This window comes from Pleurodeles waltl, chromosome 7, assembly GCF_031143425.1.
Source record: "Pleurodeles waltl isolate 20211129_DDA chromosome 7, aPleWal1.hap1.20221129, whole genome shotgun sequence".
Taxonomy (NCBI): Eukaryota; Metazoa; Chordata; class Amphibia; order Caudata; family Salamandridae; genus Pleurodeles; species Pleurodeles waltl.
Genome location: NC_090446.1, coordinates 99,611,058 through 99,638,516, shown reverse-complemented (window position 1 = coordinate 99,638,516; position 27,459 = coordinate 99,611,058). Strand labels below are relative to the sequence as shown.

The window sequence follows — 27,459 nt, the reverse complement described above, 5'->3', positions numbered from 1 at the left end:
CCCTGATGTAACGGGATAGATCTGGTTTAGCGCCAGCATTTAAACTTTTCGCGTCTGAGCTCGTTTATGGGACCTTTCTTTTTTTACTAGACAGTACCGAGAGTAAATGCCTGTTCCCTGTTTGAGAGGAACAGGCTCCACCACCTGCTTCTGTAGAAGGATGCCGACTTCCAATCACAGCATCTGCAGATATTGCTTGGATAGCTTTGGTGGTGTATTCAATCGTCTTTTGTGATGTTTTGCCATTTTGCCAGAAAATGTGAAATGCTTCCCCCTACTGGAGTGGGTAACGGAAGAGGGGGAAGGAAAAATTCACAATTTTGAGCCTGCTGTGAGCTTCCACCCCTGAGCAGGCTCCTAGTTGTTTCTACCTCAAGGATGTTTATGGCTGCTGCTGGTAAGGCCTCTGCTGTGGAGATTGCGGACTACCTTGATACCAGTGAGGGGTTTGAACCCTCTGGGAGCAGTAACACTGTTTGTAGGCCTTTTACGGCATTTTCTGTTCTTTTTGCCTTTCAAGGCCCTTCGCCTTGAGTAATTCCATTTCAGATTTCATCAAAGCCATTTTATCATCTGTGTGGCTGCCAAAGAGTGCTGATCCTGGTAGATTTAGGATCCTTTGCAGTGACTCATTCTTTAGGGCGGTGAGTCTAAGCCAGGAGTGCCTGCACAATGCTACCCATGACGATATTCATGTGCTGCGAGCAAGTAGGCGACAGCTGCAGCGCTGATGATCTGATTTGAGACCATCATACCTTCACTGACAACCTCTAAAAAGTCTTCTCGTATTGCCCGTTTTTGCCCGGAGTAGATCCTCAGCAAGGTAAGGAGTCCCATGAGGCGCTAGCGCATCTTCCCAGAAGAGGCGATGCACTTGCTGCCTTCATGGATGTTCATGGATGTTGCAGTCATACTGTAGACTTTGCTGACCACTGAGTCCAGTTTCTTCCTTTCCTCGTCAGAAGGCACAGAAGACGAAGGAGTGGTCAAAGTTCAGTGCTGTTTTCCAATGAAGAGCACTCAAATTACTGACCCACAAAACTGTAAGACAAAAAACGTTGACTTGGATGTAGAAAAACAATCTCACAAACTATCAGAGTTTGAGTGCATAGGTCCATCAAAGTTTTTATGTGGATGCTGAAAAATTAGGAGAATGCAGCTTTCTAAAAATAACTCAATTGTAGAAAACCAAATAGAAGACAGAGTTTGATTTGTTAGCACGATGGGCTTCCTACCAGTGGCAATTTGTTTTTATTTTAATGTTGCCGAGTTCACTCTCTAATTATCACAGACTATGGCAGAGAGAACCAAAAGATAGTACTTAAAATTACTGGCAAATTTAGATACAAACATGGCTCTTGCCAGCCTGCAAAGCATCACTTCTCTGTGGAATTCTCCCAGTGCTTGCCCAGGTAGACAGCACATACAAGCCCCTCAGAGTAAACGTTCAGAAAAGCACTGACAAGTGCCTGCCCGTCTAATTAACAATGTAGTTGCCATTAAAGCAATTACATTAACTGGCCCCTGACAGTGCATGATGGTACAAGAATTTCTTGTTCCTTACATTCCTCACAGCGCAGAACAAAGAATTCTTTTTCTGCATAGCTTTTTGTCTGTATTTTGTCTCTTTTTCAATCCCAGGCAGGCATGTGCAAAACGAGCAGAAACAGCAGAATTGCCCACAGTTTTCACATCAACTTACCATGTAATGGGGAAAAAACCCTATTGGTGAAAAGTATGTGAATTAATAGCATAGATACAGCAAAAAGCATCCAACAGAAATAGGTAATGCCTGCTTTCACAAACAGAAGTGATGAGTACCTCTACCACACAGCAATGTACATCACAAATATTAAAAGGTCTATTAAAGAACATTGTGTAATGTCTCAACAGTGAGTGAAGTACCATAACACACTAAATTGAGACTATAGAGAATCAGTGAGACTGTGCCTCCACATTGCACACATCCATCACACTGATTAGAGTGCCTCCTAGAACAGCCATTTTACACTGCTGTAGAGTGAGATCACCTGCACCACATCAGCAAAAAGTGAAGTGTTTTCATTACACAACATTGTACACCGTAACGTTAAAAATAGACCTTCATGACAAAGTTTACTGAAAGAGTGTGTGTGTGTGTGTTTTATATATATATATATATACAGGGAGTGCAGAATTATTAGGCAAATGAGTATTTTGACCACATCATCCTCTTTATGCATGTTGTCTTACTCCAAGCTGTATAGGCTCGAAAGCCTACTACCAATTAAGCATATTAGGTGATGTGCATCTCTGTAATGAGAAGGGGTGTGGTCTAATGACATCACCACCCTATATCAGGTGTGCATAATTATTAGGCAACTTCCTTTCCTTTGGCAAAATGGGTCAAAAGAAGGACTTGACAGGCTCAGAAAAGTCAAAAATAGTGAGATATCTTGCAGAGGGATGCAGCACTCTTAAAATTGCAAAGCTTCTGAAGCGTGATCATCGAACAATCAAGCGTTTCATTCAAAATAGTCAACAGGTTCGCAAGAAGCGTGTGGAAAAACCAAGGCACAAAATAACTGCCCATGAACTGAGAAAAGTCAAGCGTGCAGCTGCCACGATGCCACTTGCCACCAGTTTGGCCATATTTCAGAGCTGCAACATCACTGGAGTGCCCAAAAGCACAAGGTGTGCAATACTCAGAGACATGGCCAAGGTAAGAAAGGCTGAAAGACGACCAACACTGAACAAGACACACAAGCTGAAACGTCAAGACTGGGCCAAGAAATATCTCAAGACTGATTTTCTAAGGTTCTATGGACTGATGAAATGAGAGTGAGTCTTGATGGGCCAGATGGATGGGCCCGTGGCTGGATTGGTAAAGGGCAGAGAGCTCCAGTCCGACTCAGACGCCAGCAAGGTGGAGGTGGAGTACTGGTTTGGGCTGGTATCATCAAAGATGAGCTTGTGGGGCCTTTTCGGGTTGAGGATGGAGTCAAGCTCAACTCCCAGTCTTACTGCCAGTTCCTGGTAGACACCTTCTTCAAGCAGTGGTACAGGAAGAAGTCTGCATCCTTCAAGAAAAACATGATTTTCATGCAGGACAATGCTCCATCACACGCGTCCAAGTACTCCACAGCGTGGCTGGCAAGAAAGGATATAAAAGAAGGAAATCTAATGACATGGCCTCCTTGTTCACCTGATCTGAACCCCATTGAGAACCTGTGGTCCATCATCAAATGTGAGATTTACAAGGAGGGAAAACAGTACACCTCTCTGAACAGTGTCTGGGAGGCTGTGGTTGCTGCTGCACGCAATGTTGATGGTGAACAGATCAAAACACTGACAGAATCCATGGATGGCAGGCTTTTGAGTGTCCTTGCAAAGAAAGGTGGCTATATTAGTCACTGATTTGTTTTTGTTTTGTTTTTGAATGTCAGACATGTATATTTGTGAATGTTGAGATGTTATATTGGTTTCACTGGTAATAATAAATAATTGAAATGAGTATATATTTGTTTTTTGTTAAGTTGCCTAATAATTATGCACAGTAATAGTCACCTGCACACACAGATATCCCCCTAACATAGCTAAAACTAAAAACAAACTAAAAACTACTTCCAAAAATATTCAGCTTTGATATTAATGAGTTTTTTGGGTTCATTGAGAACATGGTTGTTGTTCAATAATAAAATTAATCCTCAAAAATACAACTTGCCTAATAATTCTGCACTCCCTGTATATAGATTTCGGTTTTCACAGCATTTGTCAAGAAGATACCTACCCTTTACTGTTGCCAGACAGTCTACCTAATCAAAAGATGGCATTAACCTGATTTTTAGTCTGATGACTTTCAGTTATTAGGTTCATAAAGGGACTAAACAAAGGTCACTCATACTTTGAATTGTAATGGCCACACAAAGCAAGCAGTATACATCGCAGCTAATATGACCTCTATGCCAACACGCAGACCAAAACGGAATACCTATGACCATAGAGCTGAACTGCACATAGGCAATATTTTTAAGTTCAGTTATAACTGACCTCTTGTCTTGAATATATCCTTCCACCCTGTGTAGCTCCTTCCCAAACAGTCCGCATGGTTTGAAGTTGAGAACACATTTATCACCGGTACTGTCAAAGAAAAAAAGAAAATCAAAATAATATATTGAACATGTGAAAGCACAACGTGCACCACCACTTATTCCACCATTTTAACAAAGCACTAAACAGTGTACCCTCATCCTCTGGCAGCCCACCTTTGCATGGCTTGCACAGGAAAAAAAAACATAGTACACAGTAATTTCATGCCAAGTTGCAGAGCTCAATAAAAAGCAAAGAACAATATATCAGGTGGTGCTCAGACTCTGGGCCAGGAGCAGAAACTAGAAGCACAGTCCTCAGGACTACACTGCTGAGGCCCCTAGGGAACCGCAGTGCCCCATTTATACAGAGAGGTTTCTTTGACCTAACCCCTCTCATGTGAAGGAGGATTCCACGTGGTGGGCAAGGAGCTGGAAAGAAAGAATGACCCACAAATCGAACTTCTGGTGAGAAATGCACCACAATTCTCACAATTACAAGGAACACTTCACTTTAAAAATATGAATCTATGTTAAGGACTATGAAATCCGAGACAGTGCACACGTGTAAGTTTAACAAGAAACATATAACAGATCCCTACCCAACTACTTGAGAATCCAAGAGTCTCTTTTTAAATGTGGATAAAGGGACTGGGTGTACAAAGGAGAGATAACAAGAGCAGCCCGGGCAGCAGTAGGGATGGAAGTATAGTATCACAGTCTGTGCTCTTGTTCATGTGAGGCATTAGGAATCAAGATATGTGATGTGATGGTAAAAATCAATTGTGTTAATTCATGGCTGGAAAAAGAGGGAATGCATCTATGAAGGGACCAACAATAATCTCCTACTACTAGTGACAATATGGGGCCCTATCAGCACTTACTGGTGTACCCAGAAGCTCTTTCTCAAAAATGTCAACAAATTATTATTATTTTTTTTTAAACGAAAAAAAAAAAAAACGCAGGGCCTGATTTGCAGTTTGGCAGACGGATTACTCCGCCACAAAAGTGATGGATATCCCACCCGCCATATTCAATCTCCATAGGCTACAATGCGATCGTAATAAGGTGGACGAGATATCTGTCACGTTTGTGACCTAGTAACCCCCTCCGTCAAACTAAATCAGGCCCCAGCTGTTCACAGCAACAAAAGGTGCATTTCTACCAGATGTTCATTCGTAATGTCATATTTTCATCCAGACAGAGCTATAGACTCTACTTAGAACTACAGTTTGAAATAAAATGCTGGACAAAGAGCCTGATTTTCTTCCTTTTTTCATGAATCTATTGTGAATCTGCAAACCAGTCTGGACATACGTACAGTACTGACCAATACATTGTCAGCACTGTAATGACACCAGAGACGCGCACCAGCAGAGACGATGTCTCACACTAAGAAGCCTGGGTGACTGTACAATTTCAATGTAATCCTAAAATATTCAGTACGTCCTCATTTGAGGTAGTTCTCTGATTCAAACATAATTGCCCACTTTGGATATGAAATGTTTTTCCTCATGTGGTCACCTGTATTTGACTGCTGGGCTTCCTTATGCCATCTCATTGCACTATTCATATCAGCAGAAGAACTCAAACAGCCTATTATCACTTATTAACAGTGGATAGCATAAACATTTTTTATTTCACTAACTGGCCTATGCGATTCAGGCTCTGATCCTTTTTCTCATACTAATGGAGACAATGCACCTACAAATGTCTTCCAAAAACGTTCCCAATGGCCACATAGAGTTGCCTATAGAACACGTTACTTACCTTTGAGAATGCTCTTTCTGGTGGATACTCTAATTGCACTAGTGAATGCCCCAAGGTGCTAGGTTGGATTGGAGTTTTTGCCCAGCGTTGCTCCTGTGCACCAGTAGTTAGAGTGGTATGGCTCCGCATCAACTTCGATACCCCCACTGTCTCCCCCCAAGAAGTGACGCCACATATACATACTGCACTTGCACTGATGTCAACTTCTGTCTGCTCCTTCGGACAAGCAACTTATTACCTGATCAGATAAGACAATGTGCACATCTCTAATGTGGAATCTTTTAATACATAGTGAAAAGTGCCTAGTTCACAGTAAGAGGAGTACAGAAGGCATTGAGGAATCTGTGAGTAGAGTATCCACCAGAAAGGGTGCCAAAGGTAAGTAGCTCCTCCTTCTGATGGATACTTCTATCCACAGATTCCTCGCTTGGTGACTAACCTCAAGCACCAGGCTGGATCTAGAGATTTTTCTCATCAATTCCTTTGCATGCTGATAGTTGGTGTTGTGCAGCTCCATGTCGGGTCCGTTCAGTCCAAGAAGTGATGGCCGGCCCTATATACCTGCCACAGCTGCTCTTTGATGGGAGCTCCTTCCTTCCTGTGCCCTCTGATGCAGCTATGGAGCAGCTACCTCCCAGTTACCCGACACAGACTTACATCAGTTTCCAGTGTGCATAGGAGAGGTCTTACTATAAAATAACAGGTTTAAATCCTGCAAGGATTGCTACAAACATTTCAGTGACACACCCTAACGAGGTATGCTGTTAGTGTCTGGGCTCCCTGGGTGACTCTACATTGTACGACAACTGTGCTCAGAGTCTGAATACCATCTGGGATCGCAAACCAAGCTTTATGTCACTGAACTTCCCAGAAAGACCCGGTCTAAGATGAGGATCCATTCTTGGTCCTGAGAGAGGTCTTCATCCCACTTCAAACTCTCAGGTAAGTCCAAGTCAAACACAAAGTCAAAACATGACTTCACATCTTCCCACCGCTCTCATAAGAAGTCACACTGACCTTAGGGTACCTCTCAGTATCACACCACGTAACAAAGGGAACCTCTCAGTATCACACCACGTAACAAATCCCAGAGCGAATCTCAATTCAGCCCAAGTTTCCTGTGCCATTTGAGACACTGCAACAGATCTAGGCCTTCAAAAAGGTCATGCTAAGCATTTTTGGTACCTTTTAGGGTTCCTCTGGAGTGCCTTTGGGCCCCACATCCAAAGAGGCCTCAAGTAGGATTACTGCCGGCAGTTCCGCCCCAGATCTGAACTACGCCTCTAGACTCTACTCCAGGATCTGTTGCAGCTCTGGGACAGTGCCTACTCTGAATCCTCAACTGGTCACCTGCATGTTGACGCTGGCAACGACAGTAGATGAACCCATAATCTTCTCTGACTCCAAAGTGAATCCATCTCATCCCCAACCCTAATCAGACTCTGAAGGAATGCTACCTTGTTGAACGGGCAAATGTGCTGAACCAGGCCATCAGGGCACTAGTGCTTCATGAACATATGGAATCACGCCCACTTCACAGCCTGACATTTCCAGCACAGGGACTCCATGTGCTATTGCAGTAGTTGCAAATCTGGCTATAGTCAAATGAGCCATCAGACCTTCTGGGGTTTGCTTTTTGGCCGGGCACAGCAGATTTTTATATAGCGGATTATTTACCTTGAAAGTGTCCTTTTCTGCAATGCCTTATCCTCTTTTACCCCAATGAAACCCACAAAGAGTGGACCGTCCAATTTGTTATGACTGACATAAAACCTCAAAATCTTTAATGACAGTTCAAAACCTTTAATGACAGCATTAAAAAAAAAACACAGATCTAGCAAGGGCTTTCCACACTGCTGTGCGCAACCTCCGGAAGCAGCTGCCAATTGTGATTAGTGAGAAGTCTCCACCTAAATTCATCCTCCCTGACTTTTAAAAATTCTGCCAGGTGGTTGACGATCAGACTGTCATAGGAGCCCACTCCACCCGGCTTGTTGCAGGGCCACATGGCAGTAGTGATGTCCATGAGCACCTGGATTGACCTCACTTGGATGGAGCAGGAAAACCTGAAGGGCATCTCCAACAGAATGATGTGGAGGCATATCGCTGCCAGAGTCCTCTGAACTCCAGCTCTCTCAGATGACCTTCCTAACCCAACAGTAACACATACATCACCATCGTCAGCTGTGTGTGTGGTAGGGAGAAAGGTCTGCCACCGGTCCAATTGGGGTCAAGCAGCTACCCCTGAAGATCTTTTGCAGCTTTGTCTGACAGAATCCAACTGCAGAGTTTGCATGTGCCGTCTGCCAATCTACTAAAAGGATGCAGGAGGCCAGAAGTCTAGGAGCCGCTCTCACTAAAATCCAAGATAGAGGCTGAAGCATTAGGATCACAGCCCGAATGTCCTGGACTTGCTGACCCAGAAAAAGGGCTAAAAAATGTCACCATATCCAGAGCGGCTCAGAGGAATGGAAACCTCTGCAAAGTAGTCAGGTGCGACTTTGGCACTTTGATCAAGAACCCTAAAGATTTTAGGAGGTTCACTGTCAGCTGGAGATGCTTTATCACAGACTTGTGAGCCCGTCTTCAACGGCCAGTTGTCAAAGCAGGGGAAGATGCGTATCCCCAAACTCAGAAAATGTGCTGCAACCATCACAGTCATGAACACATGAGGGGCACTAATAACGTTGAATTGGAGCACAGAAAACCAAAAATCCTCCTGGCCTATCTTAACCTGTAGGTAATGCCTGTGGGATTGCAGGATGAGAATGACAAAGAGGTGCCCTGCAGGTCCAGCATCACCATCCAAGTCTTCTGTATCCTGGGCACATAGAAATTGGGGTAATGTGAGCATTTTGAAGTTGTCCTTTATCAGGATGAAACTTGGAGGGTGAAGATCTAAAACAGGATAGGGGCCTCCGTCCTCTTTTGGCACCAGAAAGTAACAGGAATAACATCTAGTCCCTATGTCTGATGCCATGACACTCTCTACAGCTCCCTCGTCTGAAAGAGGCACATCCTCTCAATGTAGAATGGACAAACGGCTGTCCAACAACCACTCTGATGTAGGTGGAATATTTGGCAGGTTTAAAAGGAATAGTAGAGCAGATCTTGATGGACTACTTGAAGCACCCACCTGTCAGATGTGATGTTCTTTAATTTTGTGGTTTTGCTGTGTGCGCCCTAAGTGGTAAGGGTACACCCAGATGTGGGTCCCTTGCTTGCTGCACCACTGGATTCAAGCAAGCCTGGTTGATGAGGGCAGATATCCAAAAAAAAACGTCCCTGGATGCTTGTTTCCAACCCTGGGAGGACGTGGCTTGGCAGTTCGGGCTGGACTGTTCCCATTTGGAACAGGGCCCAGACTGATTTGCATATGGCTAGGTTCAAACTGGGGTGACGTGGCGGGCAAAAGAACAATTAATTTAACTCCGATCTGTGACTGCAGGTTAGTGTTTGAAAAGTTTCAACACTCCGGCCATCATTTTATTTTGGGGTTTTGAGATGTGATGCTCTGCCACCTGTGGAGATATCTTCCCTGCCTCCAACAGTCTGGCCATGTGCAAGCTACAATGGTTTTATGGCGGCAGGATGGAGGGAGCATGGGAGTGAGCAGTGTGCGGCCCACAGATTCCTGACCCCACATAAAAGGACAAAGGGTGTAGGAGTGCGGGGAGTGGGGTCTGTTGCTGTGGAACTACGTGTGGTCTTTGGGTAGAGCCCATTCCAAAGCTTCAAAAAGAAGCAACTGTTGGGGATACTACAGCACAGCCACATAAAGACCTATGGAGCATGCTTTCCTTGAAATGCTCCAACACTGGGTCTGCCTTATCTCCACTGAGATGGGTGCCATAAAACATTATGTCCATTACTGATGCCTGTATGTCACTCAAGAAGCCATGGATTTCTTCCACATGCGACCTCGAAGCATCATGCTCCTGCAGACTGCCCTGCTCAAGCACTCAGATGTCTGACCCAGAGCAGATGACGTACTTAACTGTGTCTTGACTATCTTGGTTAATCCGGGCAAGGCTGGTGCAATGCATGCAAGTATCCTTCCAGGTGATAGCTCACATTTACTAAGGGAGGGCAAGGCTAGCTGAGAAGAACATTCTCTTCCCAAATGCCTCTATAAGTTTTGACTCAGATAGCAAAGTGGGGAATGAGACGGGGTTGAGTCTACTCATCAACGCCTGCACTACAAAGCTTTGGCATGGGTTGTTGTTCAAGAAGGGAGGATCATCACTGGCAAGTATGCTGACTGGTGGGCGACAGCCAGCCTTGGCCAAAGTATCAATCAGTATGTCCATCAGGGCTTCATTAAAATGGAGAAGGGGTTCTGTGGAAGTCTGCCCAGGCAGCAGGACTTCTGTCAGGACATTATTCATTAGTCTTACCTTTGTCAGGTGCAAGCAGTAGGTCTAAAACTTCAGCCACCCATCTGATCAATGAGCACAAGAGGAGCACTCCTCTGTGGAGGAACCAGGGGTAGAGTTTAGCCCAGAACCCAAGGAAGTGTCTAACCCACTGGCGTCCTGAAGATTCATGAAACATTATCATAATAACATGATTCATCATCACAGTCAACTCCATCACCATGTTGACTAAGTTCTGAATAGAAAGAAGAAGGAATGTGGAGTGTTCTAGGTAAAGTTCTATCCTAGTCGGAATGAGGGTGGATCAGCTACGCCAAAGATTCTAGAGGATGCAACTTCGGTCAGGATTGTGTTGGGCTTGCTTCGGAGTCCGATATGTCAATGGGTTCTTCCTCCAGCATTGTTGATGGCATAGAGGTGCATGAGACAGTGAAGATCACAGTGCCAGATTCAAAGTTAAGTTGAGCGTTGGCCCCGGAAACAGGACTGACCCTGGAGTGGAGTCAAGAGGCACGGACAACATTGAGGACAGATCTGACGACGGTAGCCCCCCAATCAAGGCATCCTCAGAGCCTTTAACTCCGAAGGCGAGCCACAGACAGCCAGAAGGGTGCCAAGTTGTTCAACACGGCTTGCCTGAAGTCCTCAACTAGTTGGGGCATTGCTAATGGACTGTGGAATTTGGGTTCTATTGGTATGAGCTGTGGAATCGGTTGCTCTATAGGGGACGGGGACATAGATAGGATGCACCTTGACATAAACAAGACTTCTCCAAATGAAAGTGGTGGGATGAGGGGTAGTCACCCTTCGACTTCTTAGGTTTCTTTTTTTATTTGGACGTACCTGACAGCTAGGAGTGTAAAGAGGACCTTTCCTGGAAACAGCCTTATGCGCAATCAAATGGTGTTCGGCAACACAGATCTTGGCTTTGCGTTCCCACCAGTACCTAGGGATTCATCCAGGCCCACTCCCTGCAAAACTAGGAGTTGTGTGAAAACCCGAGGCACCAGAGACATACCTGGTGTCACAGCCATGTGTTTGTGACAGTCCCTACAAGGTTTAGACCTTGTAGTCTTCAGAGGGGCCATAATTCCTCGCACACTGAGAGAACATTTTGACAAAAAACCTGTCACAAAAACCAGAAAAAGTTGAAGGAGTGAACTCTGGATCTCTGTCCTCCAAGGCCCTGAGATTCAAGTGAAGTATTAACTGGCATCAGAATGGCCCTTGCAATAGGTACCATGGAGTCAGTTGGTGTCGAAAGAGGGCCCCCCAGCCGACGTTCAACAGGATAACCTAGTGGTTTTCTGGGGCCCGAAGGCAGACAAGAGGGTACTGGAAGTGTCTAAAAGCTGAAGAATAGCCTCCTGAAAGGCCATAATTTGGTACTGGGAAAAATGACACCATGGGCATTCAGGGTGCGCGGGGACCAACTGTTAGGACCGGATCAGAGTCAGTAGACATTTGTAGGGTCTGATCCTTTGATAGACGTCCTTGAGCCTTCTAGCCTGATTTCGAGTCCCGGGGATGGGGCGCAGTCACGTTTGGTCTCCTTGCAAGTCTTCTACTTCAACTTACCGCAAAGCTTTTGAGCAAGAGTGAGATCTGTTTCAACTGTGACCTCTTCTAATGTTGAGTGTAAGGAAATGCCTCCTTGGCATGGTTGCCCCCTGACTTTTTGCCTTTGCTGATGCTATGTTTACAATTGAAAGTGTGCTGAGGCCTGCTAACCAGGCCCCAGCACCAGTGTTCTTTCCCTAACCTGTACTTTTGTATCCACAATTGGCAGACCCTGGCATCCAGATAAGTCCCTTGTAACTGGTACTTCTAGTACCAAGGGCCCTGATGCCAAGGAAGGTCTCTAAGGGCTGCAGCATGTCTTATGCCACCCTGGAGACCCCTCACTCAGCACAGACACACTGCTTACCAGCTTGTGTGTGCTAGTGAGAACAAAATGAGTAAGTCGACATGGCACTCCCCTCAGGGTGCCATGCCAGCCTCTCACTGCCTATGCAGTATAGGTAAGACACCCCTCTAGCAGGCCTTACAGCCCTAAGGCAGGGTGCACTATACCATAGGTGAGGGTACCAGTGCATGAGCATGGTACCCCTACAGTGTCTAAACAAAACCTTAGACATTGTAAGTGCAGGGTAGCCATAAGAGTATATGGTCTGGGAGTCTGTCAAACACGAACTCCACAGCACCATAATGGCTACACTGAAAACTGGGAAGTTTGGTATCAAACTTCTCAGCACAATAAATGCACACTGATGCCAGTGTACATTTTATTGTAAAATACACCACAGAGGGCACCTTAGAGGTGCCCCCTGAAACTTAACCGACTGTCTGTGTAGGCTGACTAGTTCCAGCAGCCTGCCACACCAGAGACATGTTGCTGGCCCCATGGGGAGAGTGCCTTTGTCACTCTGAGGCCAGTAACAAAGCCTGCACTGGGTGGAGATGCTAACACCTCCCCCAGGCAGGAGCTGTGACACCTGGCGGTGAGCCTCAAAGGCTCACCCCTTTGTCACAGCCCAGCAGGGCACTCCAGCTTAGTGGAGTTGCCCGCCCCCTCCGGCCACGGCCCCCACTTTTGGCGGCAAGGCTGGAGGGAACAAAGAAAGCAACAAGGAGGAGTCACTGGCCAGTCAGGACAGCCCCTAAGGTGTCCTGAGCTGAGGTGACTCTGACTTTTAGAAATCCTCCATCTTGCAGATGGAGGATTCCCCCAATAGGGTTAGGATTGTGACCCCCTCCCCTTGGGAGGAGGCACAAAGAGGGTGTACCCACCCTCAGGGCTAGTAGCCATTGGCTACTAACCCCCCAGACCTAAACACGCCCTTAAATTTAGTATTTAAGGGCTACCCTGAACCCTAGAAAATTAGATTCCTGCAACTACAAGAAGAAGGACTGCCTTGCTGAAAACCCCTGCAGAGGAAGACCAGAAGACGACAAGTGCCTTGGCTCCAGAAACTCACCGGCCTGTCTCCTGCCTTCCAAAGATCCTGCTCCAGCGACGCCTTCCAAAGGGACCAGCGACCTCGACATCCTCTGAGGACTGCCCCTGCTTCGAAAAGACAAGAAACTCCCGAGGACAGCGGACCTGCTCCAAGAAAAGCTGCAACTTTGTTTCCAGCAGCTTTAAAGAACCCTGCAAGCTCCCCGCAAGAAGCGTGAGACTTGCAACACTGCACCCGGCGACCCCGACTCGGCTGGTGCGATCCAACACCTCAGGAGGGACCCCAGGACTACTCTAAGACTGTGAGTACAAAAACCTGTCCCCCCTGAGCCCCCACAGCGCCGCCTGCAGAGGGAATCCCGAGGCTTCCCCTGACCGCGACTCTTTGAATCCAAAGTCCCGACACCTGGGAGAGACCCTGCACCCGCAGCCCCCAGGACCTGAAGGACCGGACTTTCACTGGAGGAGTGACCCCCAGGAGTCCCTCTCCCTTGCCCAAGTGGAGGTTTCCCCGAGGAACCCCCCCCTTGCCTGCCTGCAGCGCTGAAGAGATCCCTAGATCTCCCATAGACTAACACTACAAACCCGGCGCTTGTTCTAACACTGCACCCGGCTGCCCCCGCGCCGCTGAGGGTGAAATTCCTGTGTGGGCTTGTGTCCCCCCCGGTGCCCTACAAAACCCCCCTGGTCTGCCCTCCGAAGACGCGGGTACTTACCTGCTGGCAGACTGGAACCGGGGCACCCCCTTCTCCATTGAAGCCTATGTGTTTTGGGCACCACTTTGAACTCTGCACCTGACCGGCCCTGAGCTGCTGGTGTGGTGACTTTGGGGTTGCTCTGAACCCCCAACGGTGGGCTACCTTGGACCAAGAACTAAGCCCTGTAAGTGTCTTACTTACCTGGTTAACCTAACAAATACTTACCTCCCCTAGGAACTGTGAAAATTGCACTAAGTGTCCACTTTTAAAACAGCTATTTGTGAATAACTTGAAAAGTATACATGCAATTTTGATGATTTGAAGTTCCTAAAGTACTTACCTGCAATACCTTTCGAATGAGATATTACATGTAGAATTTGAACCTGTGGTTCTTAAAATAAACTAAGAAAAGATATTTTTCTATATAAAAACCTATTGGCTGGATTTGTCTCTGAGTGTGTGTACCTCATTTATTGTCTATGTGTCTGTACAACAAATGCTTAACACTACTCCTTGGATAAGCCTACTGCTCGACCACACTACCACAAAATAGAGCATTAGTATTATCTATTTTTACCACTATTTTACCTCTAAGGGGAACCCTTGGACTCTGTGCATGCTATTCCTTACTTTGAAATAGCACATACAGAGCCAACTTCCTACATTGGTGGATCAGCGGTGGGGTACAAGACTTTGCATTTGCTGGACTACTCAGCCAATACCTGATCACACGACAAATTCCAAAATTGTCATTAGAAATTCATTTTTGCAATTTGAAATTTTTCTAAATTCTTAAAAGTCCTGCTAGGGCCTTGTGTGTTAAGTCCCTGTTAAGCATTGTCTTTTAGAGTTTAAAAAGTTTGTTAAAAGTTTGAAATTAGATTCTAGAAACAGTTTTAGATTCTTTAAAAAGTCTTCCAACTTTTAGCAAAATAATGTCTGATACAGAGATGCAGGTGGTGGAACTCGACACCACACCTTACCTCCATCTTAAGATGAGGGAGCTAAGGTCTCTCTGTAATATCAAAAAAATAACCATTGGCTCCAGACCTACCAAAATTCAGCTCCAGGAGCTGTTGGCAGAGTTTGAAAAAGCCAACCCCTCTGATGATGACATCACAGAGGAAGAAATTAGTGACTTGGAGGCCAATGTCCCTCCTCCAGTCCTAAATAGGGAGAACAGGACCCCTCAAGTCCTGTCTCCAACTGTGTTAGTCAGAAATAGTGAGTCCCTCACAGGAGGGTCCCACATTTCTGAAATCACTGAGGATGCTCTCAGTGAAGATGACCTCCTGTTAGCCAGGATGGCCAAAAGATTGGCTTTAGAGAGACAGCTCCTAGCCATAAAAAGGGAAAGACAAGAGATGGGCCTAGGACCCATCAATGGTGGCAGCAATATAAATAGGGTCAGAGATTCTCCTGACATGTTAAAAATCCCCAAAGGGATTGTGACAAAATATGAAGATGGTGATGACATCACCAAATGGTTCACAGCTTTTGAGAGGGCTTGTGTAACCAGAAAAGTGAACAGATCTCACTGGGGTGCTCTCCTTTGGGAAATGTTCACTGGAAAGTGTAGGGATAGACTCCTCACACTCTCTGGAAAAGATGCAGAATCTTATGACCTCATGAAGGGTACCCTGATTGAGGGCTTTGGATTCTCCACTGAGGAGTACAGGATTAGGTTCAGGGGGGCTCAAAAATCCTCGAGCCAGACCTGGGTTGACTTTGTTGACTACTCAGTGAAAACACTAGATGGTTGGATTCAAGGCAGTGGTGTAAGTAATTATGATGGGCTGTACAATTTATTTGTGAAAGAACACCTATTGAGTAATTGTTTCAATGATAAACTGCATCAGCATCTGGTAGACCTAGGACCAATTTCTCCCCAAGAATTGGGAAAGAAGGCGGACCATTGGGTCAAGACAAGGGTGTCCAAGACTTCAACAGGGGGTGACCAAAAGAAAGGGGTCACAAAGACTCCCCAGGGGAAGGGTGATGAGACAACCAAAACTAAAAATAGTAAAGAGTCTTCTACAGGCCCCCAAAAACCTGCACAGGAGGGTGGGCCCAGAGCCTCTTCACAAAACAATGGGTACAAGGGTAAAAACTTTGATCCCAAAAAGGCCTGGTGTCATAGCTGTAAACAGCATGGACACCAAACTGGAGACAAGGCCTGTCCCAAGAAAGGTTCCACTCCAAACTCCCATCCAGGTAACACTGGTATGGCTAGTCTCCAAGTGGGATCAACAGTGTGCCCAGAGCAAATCAGGGTCACACTGAAGCTACTCTAGTTTCTGAGGGTGGGGTGGATTTAGCCACACTAGCTGTCTGGCCGCCTAACATGCAAAAATACAGACAGCAACTCTTAATTAATGGGACTAGAATAGAGGGCCTGAGGGATACAGGTGCCAGTGTCACCATGGTGACAGAGAAACTGGTTTCCCCTGGCCAATACCTGACTGGAAAAACTTACACAGTCACCAACGCTGACAATCAGAGAAAAGTACATCCCATGGCAATGGTTACTTTAGAATGGGGAGGGGTCAATGGCCTGAAACAGGTGGTGGTCTCCTCAAATATCCCAGTGGACTGTCTGCTTGGAAATGACCTGGAGTCCTCAGCATGGGCTGAGGTAGAACTAAAAACCCATGCAGCAATGCTGGGTATCCCTGAACTGGTGTGTGTGAAAACAAGAGCACAATGCAAGGCACAGGGTGAACAAGTAGAGCTGGAGTCTGGAAGAATGGCCCAGCCTACCAAGAGAACAGGAAAGTCAGTTGGGAAACCAACTGCAACACAGCAAAAGAAAGGGAACCTCTCTTCTCAGGAAGAAGTTCTGCCCTCTGAGGGAACTGAGCCTTTGGAGCTTGAACCTTACCAGGTTGAGCTCTTAGGCCCAGGGGGACCCTCAAGGGAGGAGCTGTGTAAGGGACAAGAAACCTGTCCCTCTCTTGAAGGCCTTAGGCAGCAAGCTGCTGAAGAGTCCAAAGGCAAGGAAAATGGAACGCATAGGGTCTATTGGGAAGATGGACTCCTGTACACTGAGGCCAGAGACCCCAAACCTGGTGCCACTAGGAGAGTGGTAGTGCCTCAGCTGTTCAGAGAGTTCATCCTAACATTGGCCCATGACATTCCCCTTGCTGGACATTTGGGACAAACCAAGACGTGGGAGAGGTTAGTCAACCACTTCTACTGGCCCAATATGTCCAACATGGTTAAGGAGTTTTGCCTCTCCTGCCCCACCTGTCAAGCCAGTGGTAAGACAGGTGGGCATCCAAAGGCCCCCCTCATTCCACTTCCAGTGGTGGGGGTTCCCTTTGAAAGAGTGGGTGTGGACATAGTTGGTCCACTAGAACCTCCCACAGCCTCAGGAAATATGTATATCCTGGTAGTAGTGGATCATGCTACCAGGTATCCTGAAGCTATTCCCCTTAGGTCGACTACTGCCCCTGCAGTAGCCAAGGCCCTCATTGGTATCTTTACCAGAGTGGGTTTCCCTAAGGAGGTGGTGTCTGACAGAGGTACCAACTTCATGTCAGCATACCTAAAGCACATGTGGAATGAGTGTGGAGTGACTTATAAATTCACTACACCATACCATCCACAAACTAATGGCTTGGTTGAGAGATTCAACAAGACATTAAAAGGCATGATCATGGGGCTCCCAGAAAAACTCAAAAGGAGATGGGATGTCCTCTTGCCATGTCTGCTTTTCGCTTACAGAGAGGTGCCACAGAAGGGAGTAGGATTCTCACCCTTTGAACTTCTGTTTGGTCATCCTGTAAGGGGACCACTTGCCCTTGTTAAAGAAGGCTGGGAGAGACCTCTCCATGAGCCTAAACAGGACATAGTGGACTATGTACTTGGCCTTCGCTCTAGAATGGCAGAGTACATGGAAAAGGCAACCAAAAACCTTGAGGCCAGCCAACAGCTCCAGAAGTTTTGGTATGACCAAAAGGCTGCACTGGTTGAGTTCCAACCAGGGCAGAAAGTCTGGGTTCTGGAGCCTGTGGCTCCCAGGGCACTCCAGGACAAATGGAGTGGCCCTTACCCAGTGCTAGAAAGGAAGAGTCAGGTCACCTACTTGGTGGACCTGGGCACAAGCAGGAGCCCCAAGAGGGTGATCCATGTGAACCGCCTTAAGCTCTTCCATGACAGGGCTGATGTGAATCTGTTGATGGTAACAGATGAGGATCAGGAGGCAGAGAGTGAACCTCTCCCTGATCTTCTGTCATCAGACCCAAAAGATGGCACAGTAGATGGAGTGATCTACTCAGATACCCTCTCTGGCCAACAGCAAGCTGATTGTAGGAGAGTCCTACAACAGTTTCCTGAACTCTTCTCCTTAACCCCTGGTCAGACACACCTGTGTACCCATGATGTGGACACAGGAGACAGCATGCCTGTCAAAAACAAAATCTTTAGACAGTCTGACCATGTTAAGGAAAGCATCAAGGTGGAAGTCCACAAGATGCTGGAATTGGGAGTAATTGAGCGCTCTGACAGCCCCTGGGCTAGCCCAGTGGTCTTAGTCCCCAAACCTCACACCAAAGATGGAAAGAAAGAGATGAGGTTTTGTGTGGACTACAGAGGGCTCAATTCTGTCACCAAGACAGATGCTCATCCAATTCCAAGAGCTGATGAGCTCATAGACAAATTAGGTGCTGCCAAATTCTTAAGTACCTTTGACTTGACAGCAGGGTACTGGCACATAAAAATGGCACCTGGAGCAAAAGAGAAAACAGCATTCTCCACACCTGATGGTCATTATCAGTTTACTGTTATGCCCTTTGGTTTAAAGAATGCCCCTGCCACCTTCCAAAGGTTGGTGAATCAAGTCCTTGCTGGCTTGGAGTCCTTTAGCACAGCTTATCTTGATGATATTGCTGTCTTTAGCTCCACCTGGCAGGATCACCTGGTCCACCTGAAGAAGGTTTTGAAGGCTCTGCAATCTGCAGGCCTCTCTATCAAGGCATCCAAATGCCAGATAGGGCAGGGAACTGTGGTTTACTTGGGCCACCTTGTAGGTGGAGGCCAAGTTCAGCCACTCCAACCCAAGATCCAGACTATTCTGGACTGGGTAGCTCCAAAAACCCAGACTCAAGTCAGGGCATTCCTTGGCTTGACTGGGTATTACAGGAGGTTTGTGAAGGGATATGGATCCATTGTGACAGCCCTCACTGAACTCACCTCCAAGAAAATGCCCAAGAAAGTGAACTGGACTGTGGAATGCCAACAGGCCTTTGACACCCTGAAACAAGCAATGTGCTCAGCACCAGTTCTAAAAGCTCCAGATTATTCTAAGCAGTTCATTGTGCAGACAGATGCCTCTGAACATGGGATAGGGGCAGTTTTGTCCCAAACAAATGATGATGGCCTTGACCAGCCTGTTGCTTTCATTAGCAGGAGGTTAATCCCCAGGGAGCAGCGTTGGAGTGCCATTGAGAGGGAGGCCTTTGCTGTGGTTTGGTCCCTGAAGAAGCTGAGACCATACCTCTTTGGGACTCACTTCCTAGTTCAAACTGACCACAGACCTCTCAAATGGCTGATGCAAATGAAAGGTGAAAATCCTAAACTGTTGAGGTGGTCCATCTCCCTACAGGGAATGGACTTTATAGTGGAACACAGACCTGGGACTGCCCATGCCAATGCAGATGGCCTTTCCAGGTTCTTCCACTTAGAAAATGAAGACTCTCTTGGGAAAGGTTAGTCTCATCCTCTTTCGTTTGGGGGGGGGGGTTGTGTAAGGAAATGCCTCCTTGGCATGGTTGCCCCCTGACTTTTTGCCTTTGCTGATGCTATGTTTACAATTGAAAGTGTGCTGAGGCCTGCTAACCAGGCCCCAGCACCAGTGTTCTTTCCCTAACCTGTACTTTTGTATCCACAATTGGCAGACCCTGGCATCCAGATAAGTCCCTTGTAACTGGTACTTCTAGTACCAAGGGCCCTGATGCCAAGGAAGGTCTCTAAGGGCTGCAGCATGTCTTATGCCACCCTGGAGACCTCTCACTCAGCACAGACACACTGCTTGCCAGCTTGTGTGTGCTAGTGAGGACAAAACGAGTAAGTCGACATGGCACTCCCCTCAGGGTGCCATGCCAGCCTCTCACTGCCTATGCAGTATAGGTAAGACACCCCTCTAGCAGGCCTTACAGCCCTAAGGCAGGGTGCACTATACCATAGGTGAGGGTACCAGTGCATGAGCATGGTACCCCTACAGTGTCTAAACAAAACCTTAGACATTGTAAGTGCAGGGTAGCCATAAGAGTATATGGTCTGGGAGTCTGTCAAACACGAACTCCACAGCACCATAATGGCTACACTGAAAACTGGGAAGTTTGGTATCAAACTTCTCAGCACAATAAATGCACACTGATGCCAGTGTACATTTTATTGTAAAATACACCACAGAGGGCACCTTAGAGGTGCCCCCTGAAACTTAACCGACTGTCTGTGTAGGCTGACTAGTTCCAGCAGCCTGCCACACCAGAGACATGTTGCTGGCCCCATGGGGAGAGTGCCTTTGTCACTCTGAGGCCAGTAACAAAGCCTGCACTGGGTGGAGATGCTAACACCTCCCCCAGGCAGGAGCTGTGACACCTGGCGGTGAGCCTCAAAGGCTCACCCCTTTGTCACAGCCCAGCAGGGCACTCCAGCTTAGTGGAGTTGCCCGCCCCCTCCGGCCACGGCCCCCACTTTTGGCGGCAAGGCTGGAGGGAACAAAGAAAGCAACAAGGAGGAGTCACTGGCCAGTCAGGACAGCCCCTAAGGTGTCCTGAGCTGAGGTGACTCTGACTTTTAGAAATCCTCCATCTTGCAGATGGAGGATTCCCCCAATAGGGTTAGGATTGTGACCCCCTCCCCTTGGGAGGAGGCACAAAGAGGGTGTACCCACCCTCAGGGCTAGTAGCCATTGGCTACTAACCCCCCAGACCTAAACACGCCCTTAAATTTAGTATTTAAGGGCTACCCTGAACCCTAGAAAATTAGATTCCTGCAACTACAAGAAGAAGGACTGCCTAGCTGAAAACCCCTGCAGAGGAAGACCAGAAGACGACAACTGCCTTGGCTCCAGAAACTCACCGGCCTGTCTCCTGCCTTCCAAAGATCCTGCTCCAGCGACGCCTTCCAAAGGGACCAGCGACCTCGACATCCTCTGAGGACTGCCCCTGCTTCGAAAAGACAAGAAACTCCCGAGGACAGCGGACCTGCTCCAAGAAAAGCTGCAACTTTGTTTCCAGCAGCTTTAAAGAACCCTGCAAGCTCCCCGCAAGAAGCGTGAGACTTTCAACACTGCACCCGGCGACCCCGACTCGGCTGGTGGCGATCCAACACCTCAGGAGGGACCCCAGGACTACTCTAAGACTGTGAGTACAAAAACCTGTCCCCCCTGAGCCCCCACAGTGCCGCCTGCAGAGGGAATCCCGAGGCTTCCCCTGACCGCGACTCTTTGAATCCAAAGTCCCGACACCTGGGAGAGACCCTGCACCCGCAGCCCCCAGGACCTGAAGGACCGGACTTTCACTGGAGGAGTGACCCCCAGGAGTCCCTCTCCCTTGCCCAAGTGGAGGTTTCCCCGAGGAACCCCCCCCTTGCCTGCCTGCAGCGCTGAAGAGATCCCTAGATCTCCCATAGACTAACACTACAAACCCGGCGCTTGTTCTAACACTGCACCCGGCTGCCCCCGCGCCGCTGAGGGTGAAATTCCTGTGTGGGCTTGTGTCCCCCCCGGTGCCCTACAAAACCCCCCTGGTCTGCCCTCCGAAGACGCGGGTACTTACCTGCTGGCAGACTGGAACCGGGGCACCCCCTTCTCCATTGAAGCCTATGTGTTTTGGGCACCACTTTGAACTCTGCACCTGACCGGCCCTGAGCTGCTGGTGTGGTGACTTTGGGGTTGCTCTGAACCCCCAACGGTGGGCTACCTTGGACCAAGAACTAAGCCCTGTAAGTGTCTTACTTACCTGGTTAACCTAACAAATACTTACCTCCCCTAGGAACTGTGAAAATTGCACTAAGTGTCCACTTTTAAAACAGCTATTTGTGAATAACTTGAAAAGTATACATGCAATTTTGATGATTTGAAGTTCCTAAAGTACTTACCTGCAATACCTTTCGAATGAGATATTACATGTAGAATTTGAACCTGTGGTTCTTAAAATAAACTAAGAAAAGATATTTTTCTATATAAAAACCTATTGGCTGGATTTGTCTCTGAGTGTGTGTACCTCATTTATTGTCTATGTGTCTGTACAACAAATGCTTAACACTACTCCTTGGATAAGCCTACTGCTCGACCACACTACCACAAAATAGAGCATTAGTATTATCTATTTTTACCACTATTTTACCTCTAAGGGGAACCCTTGGACTCTGTGCATGCTATTCCTTACTTTGAAATAGCACATACAGAGCCAACTTCCTACATTGAGTGACTGGTTTCACCTACCAGATCACCTTGGGGTGTAAGCATCTCCTAATTCCATGTAGTGACCAGAGCTCACTCCCGATAAGCCCACGGAATGCAGGTCCTTGACCAAAATGTGCTTCATGCAGTCATGGCACAGCTTGAATCCCATCATTTTCAAGGGAGACACTGTCCCTGGCTCAATGTCTGACAACTTAGAGGCCATTAGAAAATCAACGAAGTTGGGCGCAAAGTTCTAGATTTGCCTCGAAGCATGTGGAAAGAAAAGGAACAGGGCGCAGAGGCAGCACTTGTATGCAGTTCTGCACCCTCACTTCCAGTAACACAGTTATTGCGAAGCCCCCGGGCAGCATTGCTAAGAAAATTCTCAGAACAACATCTGGCACCTAGGAGCATTGCTAAGATAAGCAATCTGGGGTTAAAAGTATCCATCATAAATTTTGTTCTAAAAGGGCAGGTTAGTGCTCAACCTGTTTGTCCACTGTCCGAATAGCTATGCAACAACTAAAGCCTAATGGTGCAAGCAGATCTCTCACTTCCATAGCAAATGGCGTGAGTATATTTGGTGTTTCAAAAGTATGAATTTTTGGTTCTCTGGCTCTTCACCTTACAACGCAAGAAGTTTAACTGATCTTGTTATTTCTTCAAGTACATGGCAACTCTCTACAGTTCAATGTACATCAATCAAACTTGATTTATAGAGCACTGCTAATCAACCAATAGGGTAACCAGGCACTTGTATGTCCCCAGGAGGATAATTCGAACAGCCAGGTCTTGAGTGCTCTTTGGAAATTCAGGAGAAGAGGTAATCCGGAGCAGCGGGGGAAGGCTGGTCCAGGTCTTTCCCATGATGTAAGAGAAGGAGTGTACTCTGCTTCTGCTTAAGTGGATATTAGGAGTGTAGGCAAGGGAGGGGGATCGTACATTTCTTGACAGCTGGTGGAAGGTCAGACAATGGTTAATGCAGACTGGCCCTTGGTTGAGTACAGCCTTGTGAACAGATAAACATCTTGAACTGGCCTCTCTTCTAAACAGAGAGCCACTATGGTTGCCTAAGATGGGCTATGATGTGGGTTTATAGTGGGAGGTCGAGGATGAGTCTGGCTGTGGCATTCTGTATGTCTTAAGTCTGTGTAGGAGGTGAGAATCAATTTCCAAGTAGAGGGCGTTGCCATAGACTAGTCGACTGGTGATGCGGGCCTGTATCACAATGTGTCTGGTATGCAGGGGTAGCCACTTTCAGATCTCATGTAGCATGCTCAGGGTGAGGAAGTAGGTGGAAGAGATGGGGTTGATCTGTGATTTCATTGTGAGGTTGTTATCGAAGATGATTGAGGTTTCTGCCGTGGTCTGTGGGTAATGGTGCGGGTCCCAGTTCTGGGGGCCACCAGGCGTCGCTCCATTGGTGGTTGTTTTTTTGCCGAAGATGAGTACTTCTGTCTTGTTTGTGTTCCGCTTCAGGCAGTTGTTCCTCATCCAATCGGGGACGTATGTCATACATATGTGCATTTGGGTCCTGGTGGTGGTAGAGTCATCAGTGAGTCAGAGGATGAGTTGGGTGTCATCTGCATCAGATATTATGTTGAGTCCACGAGATCTGATGAGGCAGGTGAGTGGGGTGATATAGGCGCTTTAGAGCATGGGGCTGAGGGATGAGCCCTGCGGGACACCACAGACAATATCCTTGGGTTTGGAGGTGAAGGGTGGTAGGAGGACCCTTTGAGTTCTTCCACTCATGGAGAAGAGCGATCTGGGTATGTCCCTTTAGATGCCGATGTGGTGGAGTCTTTTGATCAGCATGTGGTGTTATACGGTGTTGAAGGCCACTAAGAGGTAGATGAGGATAAGAGCTGCTGTTTCTCCTCGGTCGAGAAGGGTTTAGATGTTGTCAGTGGCAGCTATCAGGGCAGTTCTGCTGGGGATGTGTTATGAGTTGCCTGTTGATGGCTTTCTCCAGTACCACGGCCAGTAATGGAAGCAGGGAGATGGGCTGGTATCTTTTGAATATGCTGGGGGTGAAGGAGTGTTTTATGAGAAGTGGTCTGACTTCAGCGTGTTTCCAGGCATCCAGAAATGTTGCAGTAGTGACTGGGGTGTTGAGCAGGTTGGTGAGTTCCTGACCGATCCTATGGTTACCAAGGTTAAAGATGTGGTGTGGGCATGGATCTGGGGAACTTCCAAGTTGATGGACTTCATGATGGAGGTGGAGTCCTGGGTAGATAGGTGGGTCCAGGTGGTTAGCCTGTGGTTGGTGTCAGTTGTGGTGGGGGCGAATCTGTTAAGGAAGTCCATCGGTGACGGCAGGGCCTCGAAGTTTCTGTAAATTGTTGCAATCTTGCAGTGGAAAAGGACTGCAAGTTTGTCACGCAGCTCTTGTGAGGGCGTTATGTTGTCTTCACTGGAGGCTGATTTGGAGAACTCCTTAATGATGTTGAAAAGCTCCTTGCTGCTGGTGGTGCTGGTTTCGATGCACGCGACTATGGCTGTCTTTTCTGTTGCCCTCAGCAAGCAATGGTAGAGATTGAGGGAAGTTTTGAAGGCTGCTCTGTTGAAGGTGTTCTTGCTGGTGTGCCATCTCCTCTCCAGCTGTTTGCCGTCATACTTTGCCATTCTGCGTTCCTTGGTGCACCAGCCCGCCATTTTGGTGAATCTTCTCTGCTTGTTGCTGTAGATGACGGCGATTCTGCCGACTTAGTTGGTGATCCAAACGTTGAAGTTATTAATTTCCTGTTCCAGATTGATGGTGGTGGCTAGGTTGGAGGTGTCAAGGGCATCCGTCCAGCTGGTCTCTGAATTTTTTCCCCAGCTGTGGTGGTGGTTGGGGGGCGGAGGTAGGCTGGCTGGCCATTTTAGGGGTGGGCAGTGCAGAGGCTGGAGATGCTGAGGTGGACAGTTGAGTGATCGATCCATGCAAGTTCTGTGATGTGGCTGTATTTGACACGGTCGCTGGAGGTAAAAATGGGGTCCAGTGTGTGTCCTGTGGTGTGCGTTGGGTTGTGGATGATCTAGGTCAGTACAAGGCTCATGCTGTTGTGGAGGTGGGCAGCGCTGTGGTCGCTTAAGATCACTGAGGAAGATGTAGTCCTTGGAGTTCAGGGCGATGGGCACAATAAAGTCTCCCATGGAGTTGCAGAAGCTTGCTCCAGGGCCCAGATGTCAGATTGCAAGGGTATCTCTTATGGCTGTCTTGCCATTCGTGTGGAGTCTGAAGTTGAGGTGTGTTCATGGGGTGGTGGCATTGTCAGTGGTAGTGCACTGTCTGACTTCTCTGAAGATGATGGCTATTCCTCCTTCGTTTATTGGTATGGTCACGGAGGGTGATTTTGTATCCTCAGGGGACTGCTTTGGCAATGTCAGATATGGAGGCTGGATTGAGCCAGTCCTCGGTGAAGAAGATTATGTTGGGTGTGAGGGTGTTGATGAGGTCCAATAATTAGGTGGAGTGATTGCCCACTGAGCATGTGTTGAGGAACAGGCTGTGGTGTCGGTGGCTTGCTTCTGGTGTGGCGGGGGTTTGATGTGGTGCTTAGGGACACGATGGTGGCCAGTCTGGTGCAGGTGAAGGTGCATCTGGCACAGGAGAACAGTCCTAGCGTAGAGTGCGGGGAGGTGTTGCAGCAGTGTTGGGTGGGGTGTCGAAAGTGCGGAGGAAGGCAGTGCTGTATGGCGTGTGACAGCCAGAGACCAGGGCCCTTGGTGCTGGGCATGGTCCAGGCGTGGACAGGCTTGCCTTTGGCGCACTGGCGGGGCACCCGCTGCGCACAGCCACATACATGTACAAACCATAACTGGTCACAAAGACGCATGCCTAACATACAAGTCAAAGCTGGTCATTAGGATGTTTGCTTATATGTAGGCCAAGGAACTCACTTAATAAATCTTGTTTCTCTGGGACTACCAGGGCCCAAATAGAAGGGCAAGAATGGCCATTACGTTTACTGAAGGCGGGTTTGATTAAGACAGAAGGTTGTCTGTCATGAAAGCCGGATTCACCATAAGCATGTACAATTAAGTACTTTTAAATCATTAACTCACGTTATCCTGACCTGCCACTGTACATGGAGTACACTAGCCAATCAAGTAAGAGGCAAAGTATAGTGGTCACTCCTACCCAAATTCTTCTTCCTGAAAATGATGGGACTGTTTCAGTAGCACCAGGGGCTTTAAAAGCATGGTAAACATTTTTGAGTAGGATGCATAAAGTATTATTTTTCTATGGCGCCTTCCCATTCTGAATCTGAATTTCTTGGACACATCATAATTGGTTTCCAGAGAAAATTTTGTAGTTTAAGGTGGCAGGTTCAATGGCTTTACCAATATTGTTAGACTGCAGAGATCCCAATTTGATCTGATACACAATGACAAGAGAAGATAAAAAAAAAAAAAAATACTGAAGTCTTCTTTCAGGTCAGACCTATTCCTGGAACTCCGATCAACCAAGAAAAAGTGCATAATGTATAAGGATTTTGGGGAGGGGGAGTCCTACAGAAACCAGACCACTGGAGTTCAAATCCTGCATAGACTGCAGGGGGACTGCAGCAGGAGAACATGAGGGGCAAGGTCCTTGAAGGCAACACGTTGGTGCAACTGGTCATGCAACACTCATTTAATAGAGCTGTGAAATAAATGCTCCGAGATATTGAGACACTTGGGTGTAGCATCACAGTTATCTTCGAATGGCTGTAAAGGTGAAGTACCCAGAAGGAACTATGAAAAAATTCAACACTCAAACGGGTGCCCACACTAAATGTCATAATAACTAGGACCGTTGCTTTGATTGTACTGAATATGATGGAAAAGTTCCAGTGCTATTAGACAAAATATATTTACGATGCTAGTGTTCAGTAAGAGCAATCGGAATGCTTGTTTTTGAATCTCCAAGGTTTGTGGTAGCCAATCTGTGCTGAATTGGTACAGGACCTTCTGTCAGCCTTAGTTAACCAACTAAGGAGGGAAACCATGCTCAATATTCTGGGCCAATAGCACAGGAAACGTGTAAAACCCAGAAGGGGAACAAGTCTCAGTCCTCAGATATAAATGCTAAAAAGTTTAAAGGAACCTAATCAGGAAAAATGCTGGTGAATTACAATTTCGAGCAGGGTGAAGGGAGGAATTGGGAATCTGGAGGATGCCTGAGCTATTGCTGGTAACAATGTCC

At 47.3% G+C, this 27,459-nt stretch overlaps 1 protein-coding gene across 3 annotated transcripts in view; it reads right to left on the bottom strand.

Moving 5' to 3' along the window:
• Positions 1–27,459, bottom strand: part of OSBPL2 (oxysterol binding protein like 2) — a 279,173-nt gene that overhangs the window by 40,611 nt on the left and 211,103 nt on the right. For all 3 annotated transcript variants that reach the window (XM_069243148.1, XM_069243150.1, XM_069243149.1), the window contains exon 9: positions 4,030–4,119. In XM_069243148.1, coding sequence (XP_069099249.1) covers positions 4,030–4,119 — 90 coding nt within the window. The remainder of the gene's footprint in view (positions 1–4,029; positions 4,120–27,459) is intronic.